General features: G+C 43.6%; 1 protein-coding gene across 2 annotated transcripts in view; it reads right to left on the reverse strand.

Annotated features, from left to right (window-relative positions):
- Positions 1 to 19,762, reverse strand: part of FGF12 (fibroblast growth factor 12) — a 340,955-nt gene that overhangs the window by 128,355 nt on the left and 192,838 nt on the right. For both annotated transcript variants that reach the window (XM_044289705.1, XM_044289704.1), the window contains exons 2-3: positions 15,426 to 15,536; positions 9,817 to 9,920 (exon numbers count right to left, since the gene is read on the reverse strand). In XM_044289705.1, the coding sequence (XP_044145640.1) occupies positions 9,817 to 9,920; positions 15,426 to 15,536 (215 nt within the window). The remainder of the gene's footprint in view (positions 1 to 9,816; positions 9,921 to 15,425; positions 15,537 to 19,762) is intronic.

Here is a 19,762-nt window from a genome sequence, read left to right on the forward strand (position 1 = left end):
ATAATGATAACTTTCCCCTTCAATGTCATTTTAGCTATTTCCTCAACTAGTAGATCATCTAATTCTTTGACTTGGCTAGGTGGTCTATATATTACACCTACACGAGTTACCTTATGATTATCAAGCTGCAGGGTAACCCAAACTGACTCTAAATTGTTCTTGCTAACTTGTATCAAATTCGATTTTATGCTATCTTTCACATACAGGGCCACACCTCCCCCTTCTTGCCTTCTCTGTATTTTCTGTATAGAGAGAACCCTGGTATTGATATATCCCAGTCATTACTCCCCTTGAACCACGTCTCAGTAACAGCCACTACATCTATATTCTCAGATACCATTATAGCCTCAAGTTCATTGATCTTATTCCCTAGGCTGCGAGCATTTGTAGACAAGACTCTGAGCTTGTCATTTCTTAACCTTTGTGCTACTGGCCTCTTCTGGCATTGTTCCGGGGGGGCAGTCGGACTGCTGGATTATCACTCTTTTGCCCCCCTTTCCTAGTTTAAATGCTCCTTAGCAAATACTTGGAACTGTTCACCGAGGACATTCGTTCCCTTGAGAGAAAGATGCAAACCATCTTTCTTGTACAGTTCTTTTCCATTCCAACAGGAGCTAACATAAGACACAAAGCCAAACCCTTGGTTCAGACACCATTCACCAAGCCATACATTGAATTCCTTAATGCGCATCCTCCTGTCATGCTGAAGGTTATGCACAGGCAAAACTGCAGAGAATGAAACAGTTGATGCAACCTCCCGCATATATCCTTTAGGGCTGCAACGATTAATCGATGTAATCGATTATATTCGATAACTGGATTCGTTGTCGACGAATCCAGTTATCGAATAATCGCCGATTCGTTGCTATTCGGGCGGGCGGGCGGTCGCTGCATCTTTATTTTACCTTTTTACAATGACGCTCCCGCTCCTGTAACAGCCAGGCAGAGCGGACGGCGGCGTAACGTCACTCACTCATGTGACACGCCTGCTCCGCCTCCTTCATTCATGAAGTGGGCGGAGCAGGCACGTCACGTGATTGAGTGACGTTACGCCGCCGTCCGCTCTGCCTGGCTGTTACAGGAGCGGGAGCGTCATTGTAAAAAGGTAAAATAAAGATGCAAGCATCGGGGCCGGGGCTGTTAGGGGGAGGGGGGATCTGTCTATGGCACTGCTATGGGAAGGGGGGTCTGTGTATAGCACTGCTATGGGGAGGGGGGAGGATCTGTCTATGGCACTGCTATGGGGAGGGGGGTCTGTGTATAGCACTGCTATGGGAGGAGGGGGGGTCTGTGTATGGCACTGCTATGGGAAGGGGGATCTGTGCACTGTTATGAGGAAAGGGATCTGTGCACTGTTATGCCCATAACAGTGCACATATCCCCCTCTCCATAACTACGCCGTCCACAGATCCCCCTCTCCATAACTACGCCGTCCACAGATCCCCCATAATAGTGTCGTCCACAGATCCCCCATAATAGTGTCGTCCACAGATCCCCCATAATAGTGTCGTCCACAGATCCCCCATAATAGTGTCGTCCACAGATCCCCCATAATAGTGTCGTCCACAGATCCCCCATAAGTGTCGTGCACAGATCCCCCATAAGTGTCGTGCACAGATCCCCCATAAGTGTCGTGCACAGATCCCCCATAAGTGTCGTCCACAGATCCCCCATAAGTGTCGTCCACAGATCCCCCATAATAGTGTCGTCCACAGATCCCCCATAATAGTGTCGTCCACAGATCCCCCATAATAGTGTCGTCCACAGATCCCCCATAATAGTGTCGTCCACAGATCCCCCATAAGTGTCGTCCACAGATCCCCCATAATAGTGTCGTCCACAGATCCCCCATAATAGTGTCGCCAACAGATCCCCCATAATAGTGTCGTCCACAGATCCCCCATAATAGTGTCGTCCACAGATCCCCCATAATAGTGTCGTCCACAATTTGTTTTAATATGGCCTTTGAACATAATTTTTCAAGTAAGATCATATAAACCTCACTGTTTTGTAATTTTGTCGTTTTTCCCGATTAATCGCTGCCTTCTCACTATTTACCGCCGGGCCGCCCGCCCACTGACGTCACGCCTTGTATCAACTAGAGTGGGCGCGGCTAAGCTCTGTTCACTTGAATGGAGCTTAGCCGCGCCCACTCTAGTTGATACAAGTCGTGACGTCAGTGGGCGGGCGGCCCAGCGGTAAACAGTGAGAAGGCCGCGGCGCTGCTGGAGCGCCGCTGCCTTCTCAAACAGCTGATCGGCGGGGGTCCTGGGGGTCAGACCCCCGCCAATCAGAAACTGATGATCTATCCAGAGGATAGATCATCAGTTAAATGAAGGTGCAGAACCCCTTTAAGGATCGGTCGTCTATCCCTGCTAGCGGTAGCACCAGGGAGACATCTCACAACACCATTCTCCTCAAACTTCACACCTCTTATGATGCAATCGCCCACCAACAGCTGCTTACTATCAATCCTCACCTTCTCCTTTTTGTCTTTGGCTGCATTCTTACATACTTTAGGCATGGGAGATGATAGTTTCTCACCCACTGTGCTTGAGCCATCCTCCATGTTGCTCTTGCACTCTGAAAGTGCTGCAAATGAATTATGGAGAGCCACAGACTGTGGGACATGCCTTCTATCCACAACTCTCAGTCTACCAGAACCTACAGTAACCCATCTTCCATTTCTAGGGGCCTCTGTGGACAATGGTTGCTAAGGGCTGAATCTTATTTAATATGGGGTAAGTCAGTCTAATAGTAACTGATTCTGGAATATCATGTTATTAGTAACTACATATATGAAAATTGAAATTAGGGTCTAAGTGTGACAGTTATCCTTTAAGGAAATACCCACAAAAGGTATACATAACGTTTAAAGAGAACCTGTCACCACGAAATGCAATGCAATCTGTAAACAGCATGTTACAGAGCAGAAGAAGCAAAGCAAATTTATATATATATATATATATATATATATATATATATATATATATATATATATATATATTTTTTTTTTTTTGTGGGGACTCGCTCTGGTAGACAGGATTAGCGGACGCAGTATAGAGGCAACAACAATTTCTTTGGATCAAACAGTTCAGTGTTTTATTCACACTTTAGGCAAGTGACAAAACAAGCAGTCATATTCAGTCACCTTGCAGTGTTGGTAGTAATTCACACCATGCTGCAATTCTGCCTTCAAGAGTCCTTGTGGATAGCAGCACCAACATGTTTTCACACCAAAAGGGTAGCAAGCCTTCATCCAGACACAAGGCTCCCAGATCCCAACACAGAAACATGGCTTGAGCCCAGCTGCCTATTTAAGGAAAGCCAAGTGCTGCCAAAACCCAGACCGGCAGTTAAAATCAGGTCCGGTATTTGACCTCACCTGGCTGTAAATCAGCCCAGCAGCACATGCTGGGAGGAAAATACCTGTTTTCCCAGACCCAACCTCTCACTGTGTCACAATATATATACAGTGGATATAAAAAGGCTACACACCCCTGTTAAAATGTCAGATTTCTGTGCTGCAAAATAATGAGACAAAGATAAATCATTTCAGAACTTTTTCCACCTTTAATGTGACCTATAAACTGTACCACTCAATTGAAAAACAAACTGAAATCTTTTAGGTGGAGGGAAGAAAACAAAAGAAAAACAGCTACATCCCCCCTTATAACTGAGTTCATGTGTAGCTGTGTTCAGAATTAAGCAATTACATTCAAAATCATGTTAAATAGGAGACAACATACAGCTGCCATAATTTAAAGTGCCTCTGATTAACCCCAAATAAAGTTCAGCTGCTCTAGTTGGTCTTTCCTGAAATTTTCTTAGTCGTATCCCACAGCAAAAGCCATGGTCCACAGAGAGCTTTGAAAGCATCATAGGGATCTCATTATTAAAAGGTATCAGTCAGGAGAAGGGTACAAAAGAATTTCCAAGGCATTAGATATACCATGGAACAAAGTGAAGACAGTCATCATCAAGTGGAGAAAATATGGCACAACAGTGACATTACCAAGAACTGGACGTCCCTCCAAAATTGATGAAAAGAAAACTGGTCTGGGAGGCTATCAAGAGGCCTACAGCAACATTAAAGGAGCCGCAGGAATATATGACAAGTACTGGCTGTGTGGTACATGTGACAACACTCTCCCGTATACTTCATATGTCTGGGCTATGGGGTAGAGTGGCAAGACGAAAGCCTTTTCTTATGAAGAAAAACATCCAAGCCAGGCTACATTTTGCAAAAACACATCTGAAGTCTCCTAAAAGCATGTGGGAAAAGGTGTTATGGTCTGATGAAACCAAGGTTGAACTTTTTCCCCATAATTCCAAAAGATATGTTTGGCCCAAAAACAACACTGCACATCACCAAAAGAACACCATACCCACAGTGAAGCATGGTGGTGGCAGCATCATGCTTTGGGGCTGTTTTTCTTCAGCTGAAACTGGGGCCTTAGTTAAGCTAGAGGGAAATATGAACAGTTCCAAATACCAGTCAATATTGGCACAAAACCTTCAGACTTCTGCTAGAAAGATGAACATGAAGAGGAACTTCATCTTTCAGCATGACAATGACCCAAAGCATACATCCAAATCAACAAAGGAACAAAGTTTTGGAATGGCCCAGCCAGAGCCCAGACCTGAATCCGATAGAAAATCTGTGGAGTGATCTGAAGAGGGTTGTGCACAGGAGATGCCCTCGCAATCTGACAGATTTGGAGTGTTTTTGCAAAATATGCCATGCTGATAGACTCATAACCAAAAAGACTGAGTGCTGCAATAAAATCAAAAGGTGCTTCAACAAAGTATTAGTTTAGGGTGTGCACACTTATGCAACCATATTATTTTATTGACTTTCAATGGGTCCATGGAAAAATCGGAAAATGCACCGTTTTGCAGCTGAGGCCGTGATCCGTGTATCCTGTCCGTCAAAAAAATATGACCTGTCCTATTTTTTTGATGGACAACGGTTCACGGACCCATTCAAGTCAATGGGTCCGTGAAAGAACACGGATGCACACAAGATTGGCATCCGTGTCCGTGATCCGTGGCCGTAGGTTGCTTTCATACAGACGGATCCGAAGATCCGTCTGCATAAAAGCTTTTTCAGATCTAAGTTTTCACTTCGTGAAAACTCATATCCGACAGTATATTCTAACACAGAAGCGTTCCCATGGTGATGGGGACGCTTCTAGTTAGAATACACTACAAACTTTGTACAAGTCTGCCCCCTGCTGCCTGGCAGCCCCGATCTCTTACAGGGGGATATGATAGCACAATTAACCCCTCAGGTGCGGCACCTGAAGGGGTTAATTGTACTATCATATTCCCCTGTAAGAGATCAGGGCTGCCAGGCAGCAGGGGGCAGACCCCCCCCTCCCCAGTTTGAATATCGTTGGTGGCACAGTGTGCGCCCCCCATCGGGCCCCCCCTTCCTCCCTCTATTGTTAGAAATCGTTGGTGGCACAGTGTGCGCCCACCATCGCCCCCCCTCCCTCCCTCTATTGTAATAAATCGTTGGTGGCACAGTGTGCGCCCACCATCGGCCCCCCCTCCCTCTATAGCAGTAACAACATTGGTGGCAGTGTGCGGCCTCCCATCTCCCCCCCCCCCCCCGATCATTGGTGGCAGCGTGGTTCCGATCGGAGTCCCAGTTTAATCGCTGGGGCTCCGATCGGTAACCATGGCAACCAGGATGCTACTGCAGTCCTGGTTGCCATGGTTACTTAGCAATAGTACAATAGTAGAAGATTCATAGTTACCTGCTTGCTGCTGCGATGTTCGTGTCCGGCCGGGAGCTCCACCTACTGGTAAGTGACAGGTCTGTGCGGCGCATTGCTAAAGAACTGTCACTTACCAGTAGGAGGAGCTCCCGGACGGTCACAGACATCGCAGCAGCAAGCAGGTAAGTATGAATCTTCTACAATTGTACTATTGCTAAGTAACCATGGCAACCAGGGCTGCAGTAGCTTCCTGGTTGCCATGGTTACCGATCGGAGCCCCAGCGATTAAAATGGGACTCCGATCGGAACTACGCTGCCACCAATGATCGGGGGGGGGGGGGGAGATGGGAGGCCGCACACTGGCCACCAATGTTGTTACTGCTATAGAGGGAGGGGGGGCGATGGTGGGCGCACACTGTGCCACCAACGATTTATTACAATAGAGGGAGGGAGGGGGGGCGATGGTGGGCGCACACTGTGCCACCAACGATTTATTACAATAGAGGGAGGGAGGGGGGGCGATGGTGGGCGCACACTGTGCCACCAACGATTTATAACAATAGAGGGAGGAAGGGGGGGCCCGATGGTGGGCGCACACTGTGCCACCAACGATATTCAAACTGGGGAGGGGGGGGGGGTCTGCCCCCTGCTGCCTGGCAGCCCTGATCTCTTACAGGGGGATATGATAGTACAATTAACCCCTTCAGGTGCGGCACCTGAGGAGTTAATTGTGCTGATCACGGCCCCCTGTAAGAGATCGGGTGCTGCCAGGCAGCAGGGGGCAGTCATGTACACAGTTTGTAGTATATTCTAACTAGAAGCGTCCCCATCACCATGGGAACGCCTCTGTGTTAGAATATACTGTCGGAAATGAGTTTCATGATGTAGCTCATATCCGACAGTATATTCTAACATAGAGGCGTTCCCATGGTGATGGGGACGCTTCAAGTTATGTTCGGGTGTCCGCCTGGCCGTGCGGAGGCAAACGGATCCGTCCAGACTTATAATGTAAGTCAATGGGGACGGATCCGTTTGAAGATGACACACTGTGGCTCAATTTTCAAACGGATCCGTCCCCCATTGACTTTCAATGTAAAGTCTGGACGGATCCGTCTGAGGCTACTTTCACACTTTAGAAATGTTTTAACAATATAATGCAGACGGATCCGCTCTGAACGGAGCCACCGTCTGCATTATATGAACGCAAGTGTGAAAGTAAAGGGACTCCTGACTTTACATTGAAAGTCAATAGGGACGGATCCGTTTGCAATTGCACCATATTGTGTCAACGTCAAACGGATCCGTCCCCATTGACTTGCATTGTAATTCAGGATGGATCCGTTTGGCTCCGCACGGCCAGGCGGACACCAAAACGACTTTTTTTTCATGTCCGTGGATCCTCCAAAAATCAAGGAAGACCCACGGACGAAAAAACGGTCATGGATCACAGACCCACGGACCCCGTTTTTGCGGACCGTGAAAAAAAACTGTTGTGTGCATGAGGCCTAAAGGTGGAAAAAGTTCTGAAATGATTTATCTTTGTCTCATTTTTTTACATCACAGAAACCTGACATTTTAAACAGGGGTGTGTAGACTTTTTATATCCACTGTATATATATATATATATATATATATATATATATATACACACACACACACACACACACACAGTAGTTTTGTGGGAAAACATTCAGTAAAACTTGTAATTTGTACATTTAAATCTCTGCGCGTGACTGACAGATATGTGTACATAGAACCCTGTTAATCAATAAGATGGTCCCATGTACAACTGAAGTCAGAAAGAGCAGGGAATTTAAAATGTGCTCCATAACATGATGTCTACAGATTGCACTGCATTTTGTGGTGATTCTTTAAGCACATTCTCCCACTCCCATCATGCAGTTTATAATAACACTCAGACAGTTTTTTTAATCCTGTCTAATATTTCAACAAGTGGAAACGTAAGGTCCCTTTTTTTCATCAGTGAAGGATTTGACCAAATATTGAGAGTGATAATCATTCCTGACCTGTGTAAAGGTGTGGCTGATCACCAGACAAAGGACCAAATTGCTCGTCCATTGGGTGATCACCTCTTTGATGCAGCGCCCAAAATCGTTTTCGGCAACATATCACCCTGTGTAGACATGTGATGTGCTGGTGACAACCTAACAATCGTTTATTGCTCCTTCAATTTGCATTAGGCCTCTTTAAATGAACTTATATATCATTACCAACACTTGCTTACAGCCCAACATCAGGGTGTGTAGAGATCATCTAAAGATCCACCAGATCCCGCACAATTGATGATGCTGGATGGAAAATTTGGCACACCTTTAGACTGTCTAGTCTAACTTAATACCACCTAATGGTATAAGAAACCACCTTTTCCCACAAAGCCACGCCACACTCCAGCACAGGATAGGACATGTTCTATTTTTTTGCAGAACGGAAATACAGACATACGGAAACAGAATGCACACAGAGTAACTTTTTTTTTTTTGCAGACCAACTAAAATGAATGGTTCCGATTCGAATACAGTCTGCAAAAAAATGGAACGGAAAGAAAATATGTTTGTGTGCATGAGCCCTAAAGGTTGCAAAATAGGGCTTTTGAAAAAATTGAGCTTATTTGCGCAAAGGTTTAATTGATTTATTTTTTGCAATGTCTGATAAGGGATCTGATGGGGGTCCGATCTGAGGCTGATTGGGGCTTGGGGGTCCGATCTCAAGCGGATTGGACCTGTGAGGTCCAATCTGAGGCTGATTGGGGCTTTGGAATCCGATCTGAGGCTGATTGGGTCTGGTAATCTGATCTGAGGCTGATTTGGGGTCTAATCTGAGTCTGATAAGGGTTGGTGGTCTGATGGGGGCTCATCTGAAGCTAATGGGGGCTGGGGGGCTGATTTGAGACTGATGGAGGCTGGGGGTATCTGATCTGACGCTGGTGGAGCTTGGGGGTCTGATTTTGGGGTCTGATCTGAGGTCTAATGAAGAATGGGGTCTGATTTAGGTGTCAGATGAGTGTCTGATCTGAGGTCTGATGGAAAATATTTTTTTCTTATCTTTTTCCTAGGTGCATCTTATAGTCCAAAAAATATGGCAAATAACCAAGTTGCCCTCTAAATGACTGCAAGCTGGATACAGAAAGTTTATTGAAAAGATTGAATACATTGCATATTGAAAAAAGGAATACTAAAGTTAAAGGCTATAGACACATTCAATCTCTTTTTTAATACTTTTTTGGCTTCCTAAATGTAAAATTAAGTAACTTTCTATATAGTCCTCATTAAACATTTCGTACCAGTTTTTTTTCTGCAAAGAGTGTGTATACCCTTCACCTAGAAGCTGGTGCAACAGAATGACAAAAATCCATCAGTGCTCTCCTTGCTCTCCACCTCCCTTCTCTTATGTGTTTGACACAATAGCAGGAGGATGTACACACCAAAAGTGTGGAGTGGAGGCAGACGATCCACGGAGAGCAGCTCAAACATGCTGTAGATAGGGAGGAAAGCACTCGCAAGGCAGTTTGAAAGGGGGAAAATCACATATGATGTATTATAGATCCAAAATGTGGTACTCGGAGAGACACATGAACAAGCGAAAAGTCTGAAACTAGGGGCAGGTTGCAAACTGCATATCAGAAGTCTGAAAATGAACAAAACAATGGAGCTGGCAGTCTGCTAACATATGGAAAAATTGTTTTGTTTTTCCATGTCAAAGGCGTTCATTGCCTTTACGCACAGAACCACAGCCATTTGAAACCGAAAAGTGGGGAATTTACAGTATTTGTCACAATTCAAAAAAAGAAAGCAGCACATGTATAAAAAGAACAGGATGTGATGATGCCAGTGGCTACAACCTTGATCAACGGCCCACTTGCTTGAGAAAAGCTCTGTGAGAGCTGAAAGGTCACATTTGATATCAGTTGGATTCCTGTGATTTTCTCTTAAAAAAAATATTACATATGGATTTTTTTTCCCTAGAGGGTAAGAGGTAAGATTACAACACATTTGCTTCCTGGTGACATTTATCATTAATAGCTTTCTTCACAATAATATTTGCAAGGAAAGTGAGGGAACACCAGACTTACTGAGCTGTAGAGAAATCCTTCGCCATTCATCGCCACGTAGAGTCCTGCCTTGACTCCTTGTATTGCAACCACTCGGAGACCCACAGGAATTAAATTGAAGAGGGCTGGAGTGAAAATAAAATTATCTTTTGAGAGATAGCCCTCAATCTGCTATTCATTTTATAATCTAATTAGCATTTATAATATAGGTTAATAGCACCAATTCTTGAATCTTTATGCATGTACTTTACTCCTTTGAGAACCTTAGTCACAAAATGTAAAATTTGATAAAAACTCATCAGTATTATATCATATTGCTATAATTTTACATGATGAAGCCAAATGACTAAGGGAACAATTCTTGCAGCTGTTCTGCCTTGTTCTTCTTTACTTAAGGTCTCTTGCACACGAACGTGTGCGCCCCGTGGCCGTGATGCGGCCCACAATGCACGAACACCCAACTGTGGGGCAGCCGCAGCTGATCGCTGACCCATTCACTTTAATGGGTCTGCGATCCGGCCGTTACGCAAAAAGATAGGAAATGTTCTATGTTTTTGCGGAACGGACGTACAGGACGAAACCCCACAGAAGTACTTTGTAGTGCTTTCTTGGGGTTCAGTTCCGTGCTTCCGTTCCGCACCATTCCGCATCTCCAGATTTGTGGACCCATTGAAGTGAATGGGCCCCCATCCGTGATGCGGAATGCACACGGAAGGGTGCCCGTGTATTGCAGATCCGCAAATGCGGTCCGCAATACGGCCACGGAGCGCACACGTTCGCGTGCAATAAGCCTAAAGGTGTTGTGTGAAATAACTGAAAATCTCGGACAAGCCCTCTGATTGCCTTAAAATAAGAAATGATTTTCTACCCACCCCTTTCTCACTGGCCCGGTCTTCCTGCTGCTGCTGCCTGTTTACAGTGGGGACTGCAATGGTTACGTGTCATATTCCGGCATGTCACCAATCTACTCTGTTAACAAGCAGTGGCAGAAGACTGGACCAGTACTGCACAGAACAGCACTGGAGAAAGGGGGGAGTATAACATCATTTGCTATTGTAAGACAACTTGTCCGAGATTTTAAATTTTGAAAACTCAGACAACTAATTTAGTTTCTAAGCATGCTAACTCACATGGGGGCCAAGGGGCAATTTACCATGCCCTGAACTCCAGAATTCTGACTTTAAGGGCTCATGCACATGGCTGTATGTATTTTGTGGTCCACAAAAAAACGGATCTGCAAGAAATACGGATGACATCTGTGTGCATTGCATATTTTGCGGAACAGAACAGCTGGCCCCTAATAGAACAGTCCTATACTAATAATAGGGCATGTTCTATTTTTTGGCGGAACGGAAATACAGACAGACATACGGAAACAGAATGCACTGGAGCAACTTCTTTTTTTTTTTTTTTTTGCAGACCCACTGAAACAAGAGGTTCCGAATACGGTCTGCAAAAAAATGGAAATATGTCCGTGTGCATGAGCCCTAAAGGTTGCAAAATAGAGCTTTTGTACATTTTTGAGCTTATTTGTGCATTTCTCCACCACTCACTCCAGTTGTGAAAAGCAGGTGGTAAAGTTGGTGTTGTTGGCTATGTTAATTATTTTTACTCCAGATTTATTACTGCAACTTTTTTGAAAAGTCACAAAAAGTCACAAACTCACTCTAGTAGGGGGCATAAAAAAACTGGAGCAGCAAAAAAATGTAACATTTATAGAGGCACCAAATAAAGTGGCTCCTAATAGAACAGTACTAAGAAAATACTTTTGTGTGCATGAGTCCTAAGACTGTGTTCACATCAGATTTTTTTCCAACGTTTAACTTATACACTTGCCGTATACGTTAAACCGATGCCCCCATCGAATGCCCCAAAAAAAGCTTTTAAATCCCTTTTTCCCATGACAAAAACAAGACGTAAACACAGCCTAATTTTAAAAGATAGCGGAAAAATTCTGCTGTCTAAATTTGATTCGTTTGAGGCCTCATGCACACGGCCATTGTGCGGCCTTTCCGTTTATTGGGGACCGCAATTTGCGGCCCCCAATGCACAGGCAACGTCCATGTGGCGGCAGGGGCGGATCAAGACCCATTCAACTTTCTATTTTTTTACAGTGCAGAGGCACGGACAGAAGCACCATGGAAGCACTCCGTAGTGCTTCCGTGAGGTTCCGTGCCTCTGTTCCGCACTGCAGCTCCGGATTGCTGACCCATTCAAGTGAATGGGTCAGCATCAGTGATGCGGGGAGCACACGGCCGGTGCCCGCATATTGCGAACCAACTGTTTGCGGGCTTCAATACGGCCATGGCTGGGAAACGGCTTTGTGCATGAGGCCTGAGGGTGCGTGTGTATCCCTGCATAAGATTTGCTGCAGATTTTGCACAGAATAGGGAATAAGGGTTGGGGATGTGTCTGCAATGGGACATTTTAAATACATACCACATGTCAAGTTTTATATAGATACCACATACATGTTTTATGCAGTATCTGGATGAGATTTAAGTCTGCGTAAGGGTACTTTCACACTTGTGGCAAAGGATTCTGGCAGGCAGTTCCGTTGCTGGAACTGCCTGCCGGATATGGCAATCCGGACGCAAATAGATGGCATTTGTCAGACGGATCTGGATGCGGATCGGTCTGACAAATGCATTGAAATACCGGATCCATCTCTCCGGTGTCATCCAGAAAATCTGGTATTTATATATATTTTTTGCATTTTAAAGGTCTGCGCATGCGCAGACCGAAAATCCGGATCAGTTTTGGCGGAACAATTGGGGCCGGATTCGGCATTAATGCATTTCAATGGAAATGAATGCCGGATCCGGCATTCCAGCAAGTGTTCAGTATTTTTGGCCGGAGAGAAAACTGCAGCATGCTGCGGTATTTTATCCGGCCAAAAAACGTAAGAGTGACTGAACTGAAGACATCCTGATGCATCCTGAACGGATTGCTCTCCATTCAAAATGCATTAGGATAAAACTGATCAGTGTTTTCCGGTATTGAGCCCCTGTGACGGAACTCAATGCCGGAAAAGAAAAACGATAGTGTGAAAGTACCCTTAAGCTTCGTTCACACACAAAAAATCTCCAGTTTTTTATTTTATTTATTTTACCCATAAAATAAACAAGGCATGAAAACGTTTTATCTCATGCTGCCTGTTTTTTTTATGCCACTTTTTTTTCAAGTAGCATTTTTGTAACACATATGTAAATTACTTTTTTTCTTTCAGGCACTTTTTTTTCCGTATACAGAAGGGGATGAAAATTGCCTGAAAAAAGCCAGAGACACAAAGAATGTAACCTAACTGATAAAAAAAAATAAAAAAAAAATAAGCCAAATCCATAAAAATGCACGTGCGTCCTACATATCATATTTTTGACAGACTAAGATAAGCTAACATATATATATATATATAAAGAATCCCAGCAGTCGTGCCTCTCCCGTGCAGCGTGCACTTGAATGTGAGTGCTGGTTTCTCTACACTAAGATAAGCTAACATCTGAACAAAACATTATTTGAGCAAAAAGCGCACCAAAAAGCTTAAGTGCAAAAAAAAAGCATCACAAAACACAAAAGTGATAAATAGTGCAGCTAAAACTATTGGGGATTGCATCATCTTTGTACGACAGTTTCCTGGCATGCAAAAGTCACAACATTTGGGGCAACTGCTGCTTTGCTCCCCAAAATTTTTTCTAAGTTAAGCTTTTTTTTTTTTTTTAAATATGTAGGTCACTTGACAATAAAAAAAAATCAATACACTTTATTGATTGATTTTGCATTTTTTTTTACAGTGAGCTGACTGTCTATACTGTTCCGAGCAGTACTGAATAGTGAAGACGTTCCTCACTCACTGCGTTGCCCTCACTGCCTTCTTCATATAGTTGCTAAATCTGGCCATAAATACTGTACTTTCTATATGTCTACATACTGTCCTGTCTGACATCAGTACACTGTCAGCAGTGAGCACTGACAGTGTCCGTGCGATCTGTGTTCCGAGTGCTGACTAATGAGCCGCCGCGATATGCAGGGAAGTCAGAAGTGATCTCCAACATCTCCCAGAGGCTAGATAGTTGGCGAGCACGCTGGGCATACAGATGGCACGGGCACTGTCAGCACTCACTGCTGACAGTGTACTGATGTCAGACATGGCAGTATATGAATAAATATAGTATTTATGGCCAGCTTTAGCGAATAAAATATGAGTCAGTGAGGGCAGCACAGCACAGTGTATTGCACTGAACAGTCAAGACGAGCAGACCAAAAACACACATATTTGATAATATATTTTATTAGATGACATCATGAAAGACAACATATAAAAAAGTTAAATGTATGAATATTAAATAGCAGCAATGCAGTTTATGCTGCAAATCAGCAACTCCCCAGTAGGAACACAAGGTAACAATACCCCCTAAGAAATACTCATTATGGCTTGACAGCGACTTGCATGAGAAGACATAAAGAACTCCTCCAAAAACCAGAGAACGGAGTGTATTGCAAATAGTACAGGTAAAAAACGGTGCAGGCAAAAGCCACAGGAGTTACAAAAGCCAAAGGGTAACAGGAATAATAGCATAGAAGACCAATTGCATAATGTGACCCATATAAAGCCTAATAACAACAAATGCCAGATCAATACCTGATAGAGTGTAGTAGGGGAAGAGACCTTGGACCTCTAGGGAGCGCACCCCCGAAACCGTTTTTTACCTGTACTATTTGCAATACACTCCATTCTCTGGTTTTTGGAGGAGTTCTTCATGTCTTCTCATGCAAGTCGCTGTCAAGCCATAATGAGTATTTCTTAGGGGGTATTGTTACCTTGTGTACCTACTGGGGAGCTGCTGATTCGCAGCGTAAACTGCATTGCTGCTATTTAATATTCATACATTTAACTATTTATTTATATGTTGTCATTCATGATGTCATCTAATAAAATATATTATCATATATGTGTGTTTTTGGTAATATTACATTTATAAAAGCGACGCTGGATGCGCCAAAGTTATGTAGAGGCCGGTGCCTCTTCATAACTTTGGTGATCCACCGCCAGTACAGGGGCTTTATTAAGACTGGCATCTAAAACGCTGGTCTTAATAAATGACCACCTAAGTATATGGAAAAAAGGTTTGTTATCAATTACCCTACAGATTTAACAAAAAAGGCATTTACACTTTAAGTCCAATGAGCTTGTATACATCAGTCTTTAGTTTGCTCCCCCTAGTGGCTGCCTTGTCCTGCAAAAAATGTATGATACATACATACACATGTGTTGCATAGAGAAAAACAATGAAGCACAGCTGAGACTCCAATTCCAGTATACTATTAATCAGCGTAACCTAGGTCATATCTGTAAGAAAAATGCTTTACATGGGTACTGTATTCCAGAAATAAGATAATAGCAGCTTTTTACACGCACACTGCTGTCTGACAAGCTAGAAATACAAAGTTAATTCATTAGAACAGAGTAATAAATCACAGTGCTCGAGCAGTGGAGATGGTAAATGTTGCAGTGAACAGCTGTTCTGTAAGAAAGAGGGTTCTGAGGTTTGTGCAAACAGAGTCCCTGATAGGAAACTCAACAGGCATAAAACATGATTTATAATTGGGATAAAAAGGGTGATTTTCCTTACTGTAGTCGCTGTTTTCGTCCTTAGTGCCATCAATGCTGCCATCTGGGTGCATCTGCAGGAAGTATCCCTGCTGGCTGAATAACCTTGTCACAATTCCTTTCAGCTGGGGTTCTGCAAAATAAATGCCATCAATACAACACTTAGAACTGTGCTCGGTGATTGTACATGGGACAGAACGCTTAGTCACCAGGACAGAAAGTGAATAAGCTCATTATGGCTGGCTCGATCACCTGCCTCTAGTTCCTTCCAGCTGCGAAGCTAGGAGACGCTATTGTACTAAGAGGGAAGATGCTTAGGAAAAACGTAGACAAGCTGCACCAAACTCCGCCAAGGTCATCCTCAAAATTGTTCCCATTTTTATTTTATTTTATTTTTGCTCTTGTAATAGCCCAGGGATGGCCGACCTGAGGCTCTCCGGCTGTTGCAAAACTACAACTCCCAGCATGCCTAGACTGCCTACAGGTATCAGCCTACAGCAAAGCATGATGGGAGTTGTAGTTTTACAACAGCTGGAGAGGTTGGCAAGCCCTGTAATAGACCATAGAGCGCCAGCTGTGCTGTTATTTAGTTTCATTACCATCAGCCTGAGGGTGCTGCCGCACGTTCAGGTTTTTGGGTGCAGTTTTTGAAGCCAAAATCAGAAGTGGATAAAAAATTTTAAAAAAAGGAGCAAGGACAGAACGTACTTATTTTTTGTAATCCACTCATGGTTTTGGCTTTTAAAAACGAAACAAAAAAAAATCTGCACGTGTGGCCATATCCATTCACACGTCCGCAATTTTTTTCCGGATCCGTTCCGGATTTTGCGGACCCATCCATTTTCAATGGGGTCGGAATGGATGCTATGTGCTGTCTGCATCCGCATTTCTGAATCCGCACTTCCGGATCCGCAATTCGTTCCCAAAAAAAAAGCTGCAGCAGAAAGGACACGGCCCCTAAGCTGACAGCTTGAAATAAATTTAGCAGAACAATTGGAACAATGAATGGGGAGCTCTCTGGATCCACTTGAGGTGCAGTGCCAGTGCTAGTTTTGTTAGAAAAAAGTTGACAAGTATGAGATTATGTATGATTTCCATTTTTTACATTAATCATGGGGTAACCCAATGACCCAGACTACGGTCTGGCACCGTTAGTATCAGTTATATCCCAGATCCAGCACTGCTATAACAGAGCAGAATAATGTAAAAACAGCCTTACTTATACATTTGGAGGAGGAATGACAGAGGAGCGGCACAATGCAGAGTTCTAAGAAAAGAAGCTCCAGAATTATTATGGTATTTTATGGGAAATAAAAGTTTGTAAAGCTTACAGATCAATTTTAATACACTTAAAATTTCTATTAAAAAAAGTTAACCACAAGGTTGTGTGTACACCACAGTACTCAATACAGTGGCGAATAAAACCCAAGTGCAGTACATAGATCTCATACCAGTGCCCACAGACTAACCCATACATTTACACAATGGGGGAGATTTATCAAAACTGGCTTACCTGCCCATTGCAACCAATCAGATTCCACCTTTCATTTTTCAGAGCTCCTGTTGTAAAATGAAAGGTGGAATCTGATTGGTTGCCATTGGCCTCTAAGCCAGTTTTCCTTTTATGCCAATTTTGATAACTCTCCCTAAATCTGGTAAGTTTTAAATGACGGTAATATAGAAAAGTTAGCAGGTGCCAATCATAGAATGTGGTAGGCAGTCAGTTATGACATATCTCTCATTTCATTTTATGTTCTAGTATTCTTGTAAATGTGTTACATTGGCTTCATTAGCTGGCAATCTGTTCCATCTGACAATCTGGCACCGCAACAGTGCAAATCTGTAACAGTGGCACAATCTTATTTATGAAACGCTTCTGGGCAAACCTCCTTTTATCACTCGGATCATAAGACAGATGTTCTATCTGCCTTGCATGGTCCCATGTGATACGTCTCTTCCACATTATTAAACACATTCTGTCAGGCTGCAAAAGGCCTACAGCAACAAGGACCTGAATGCTATGCCCTAAGGTCTTGAATGAAGCATGTGTGCACGGCACAGGCCTAGAAAAATGTACCCTGTGCAACAGCAGTGTCACCAAGTGACAGGATACTGAGCTGGAATAAAGCAACAATAAGTTCAATACAGCATGAATCAGACTTATATTCTACACAACATATTCATGTCATCACCTTAAATAATTTTCTACCATTTTGCATCTGTAGAGTCTGTGTGATGGCTACTGACAGCTGGCTGGCTTGCCGCTTCTGGCAGCGAGTCTGGCTGTGTTAGCTCTATTATCACCCCTCAGGGTTAGCAATAGCAGCATGCAGCGGACAGAGGTGTACATGGCAGATCACAGTGTGGAGAGGGGAGAAAGCATCCAAGTCTTCAGTGAAGGCAGATCACAGAGACTGTATTACGTGAGCATATAGATAGGGAGAAAAGCACAAATTAACAGTCTGCATGGGGAAAGGGCAAAATCAAACACTCCTCAGCATCAGTGTCTGTCAACACAGGGGAGAAGTGATACCTTGTGGGTTGTAAAGGAGAAATCAGTACAGGAATGAAGCTGTGCTGATACATGAGAGCTATGAAGACAGCAGTATCCTGGACACACAGACCTCACATCCAGCATTACTGGAAGACATGCCCTCATGCTAGAAAATTTGGAACTAGGGGCAGGCTGTAAACTAAATGGTGTTTTCAGAGACTTAAATACTAATGAACTTTCCTCTGGATAGGTCATCAGTATCTGACACTTGGGAACTCCACCAATCAGCTGTTTGAAAAGGCACCAGCTTGCAGTAGTGTCGTGGCTTTCTCTTAGCTTTCCCTGGGCCATGTGACATCACGTTCATCAGTAAAATGACCTACTGTAGGTGCAGCTCAACCCCATAGAAGTGAATGGGGCTGAACTACAATAGCATGCACAGCCGCTATACAAAGTGTGGTGATCTACTTCATAAGCCAAGAGAAGGCCATTGCTGATCGTCAGTGGTCCAGGGTGTCAGATCCCCACTGATTAGATATTGATGACCGGTCCAGAGGGTAGGTCATCGGTATTTAAATGTCAGAAAACTCTTATTAAGGGTTTAAAAATGAATGAACAGATAGGGAAGGCAGCTGAAAACTTCCTTCAACTATTTAATTCAAGGTAACTATTAAAACACAGCATACAAAAAGTATTTTAAAAGTTTCCAAGCAGGTATATGGCAGCTCCGTGTTGCAGCCGATTACTGTCCTCTGCAGTAGGCTGCTGAGGACAGGGACTGGTTGCAGTAGTCACATGCCGTATATCAGACATCACTGCTGCAGCTTGTAATCAAGCAACAGAAGGAAGACAGGACTAGCGGAGTACAGAATGGCGCTGGAGAAAGGAGAGTATAGCGTTTTAATCATAAAAGAATGTAAACTGAGAACTACCAGGTATCATTTTTATTATCCAATACATTTTCATTTATTTGTACTAGATGACAAGGCTGAGATAAAATGTACTGAAATGGTATGCTGCTTGCACCACTTCCCAAAAAAATCTAAATAATTCATAATATAGAAAAAGTCACCAAGCATTAAAGATGTGGAACACAAAAAAAAACTGCACAAGATCTCCACATCATCTGAGGGGGCACCGCTCAACTCTGAATACAGAATAAAAAGCAATAAAACAATGAAGAAAGACAATAAAGAGGGGAAAAATGTAGATAAAGCTCAAGAGGTGGACTAGAAGGAAATAGGAAAGGATTGGGCGTGGACTGGACGATGTATTCTGGAGTCTGGAGTCTGCCTCTGCAGCGCTCTGCATATTGAACATAGTTGTATACAGGTCAGGTACATTTATGTGATGGATACATAATTAAATATGTGACTTTTATGGCTCCCAGTAAATAGCGCCAATGTAATTGTGGGCTTGGATCAAGCTAAGCTGTACTGTAATGCATTGGTAAACAATGGAAAAGGACCTTGGTACAAAGCCCAAACCGTGTAATGTAACCTGAGATTTATACTTTCCTATGGTAAAGTTTACGTATTATTTTTCTAGGCTCGTAGTTCGGTTAGGGCTCGTTCACACGAAAGTGTGAATCCCGAGCCGGTGCTGTGGACTGCATATTGCAAGTTGGTCTCCAACTCCACAATGGTAATCATACTTACCTGATCCCTGCCTCTGTGTTCTGACTCCACTGTTGCCACGCCACTGTTTCCCTGCACCCACATCCAGTTTGACAAGAGTCATGTGATCGCTACAACCAATGATTGACCGTAAGCAGTAACATATGACCCATGCGGCAATACACTGGGTTATGTGCCGCATGGGTGACAAGCGACCGCTGAAGCCGGTAATTGGCTGCAGTAGTCAGG

Source organism: Bufo gargarizans, chromosome 4, assembly GCF_014858855.1.
Source record: "Bufo gargarizans isolate SCDJY-AF-19 chromosome 4, ASM1485885v1, whole genome shotgun sequence".
Lineage (NCBI taxonomy): Eukaryota > Metazoa > Chordata > Amphibia > Anura > Bufonidae > Bufo > Bufo gargarizans.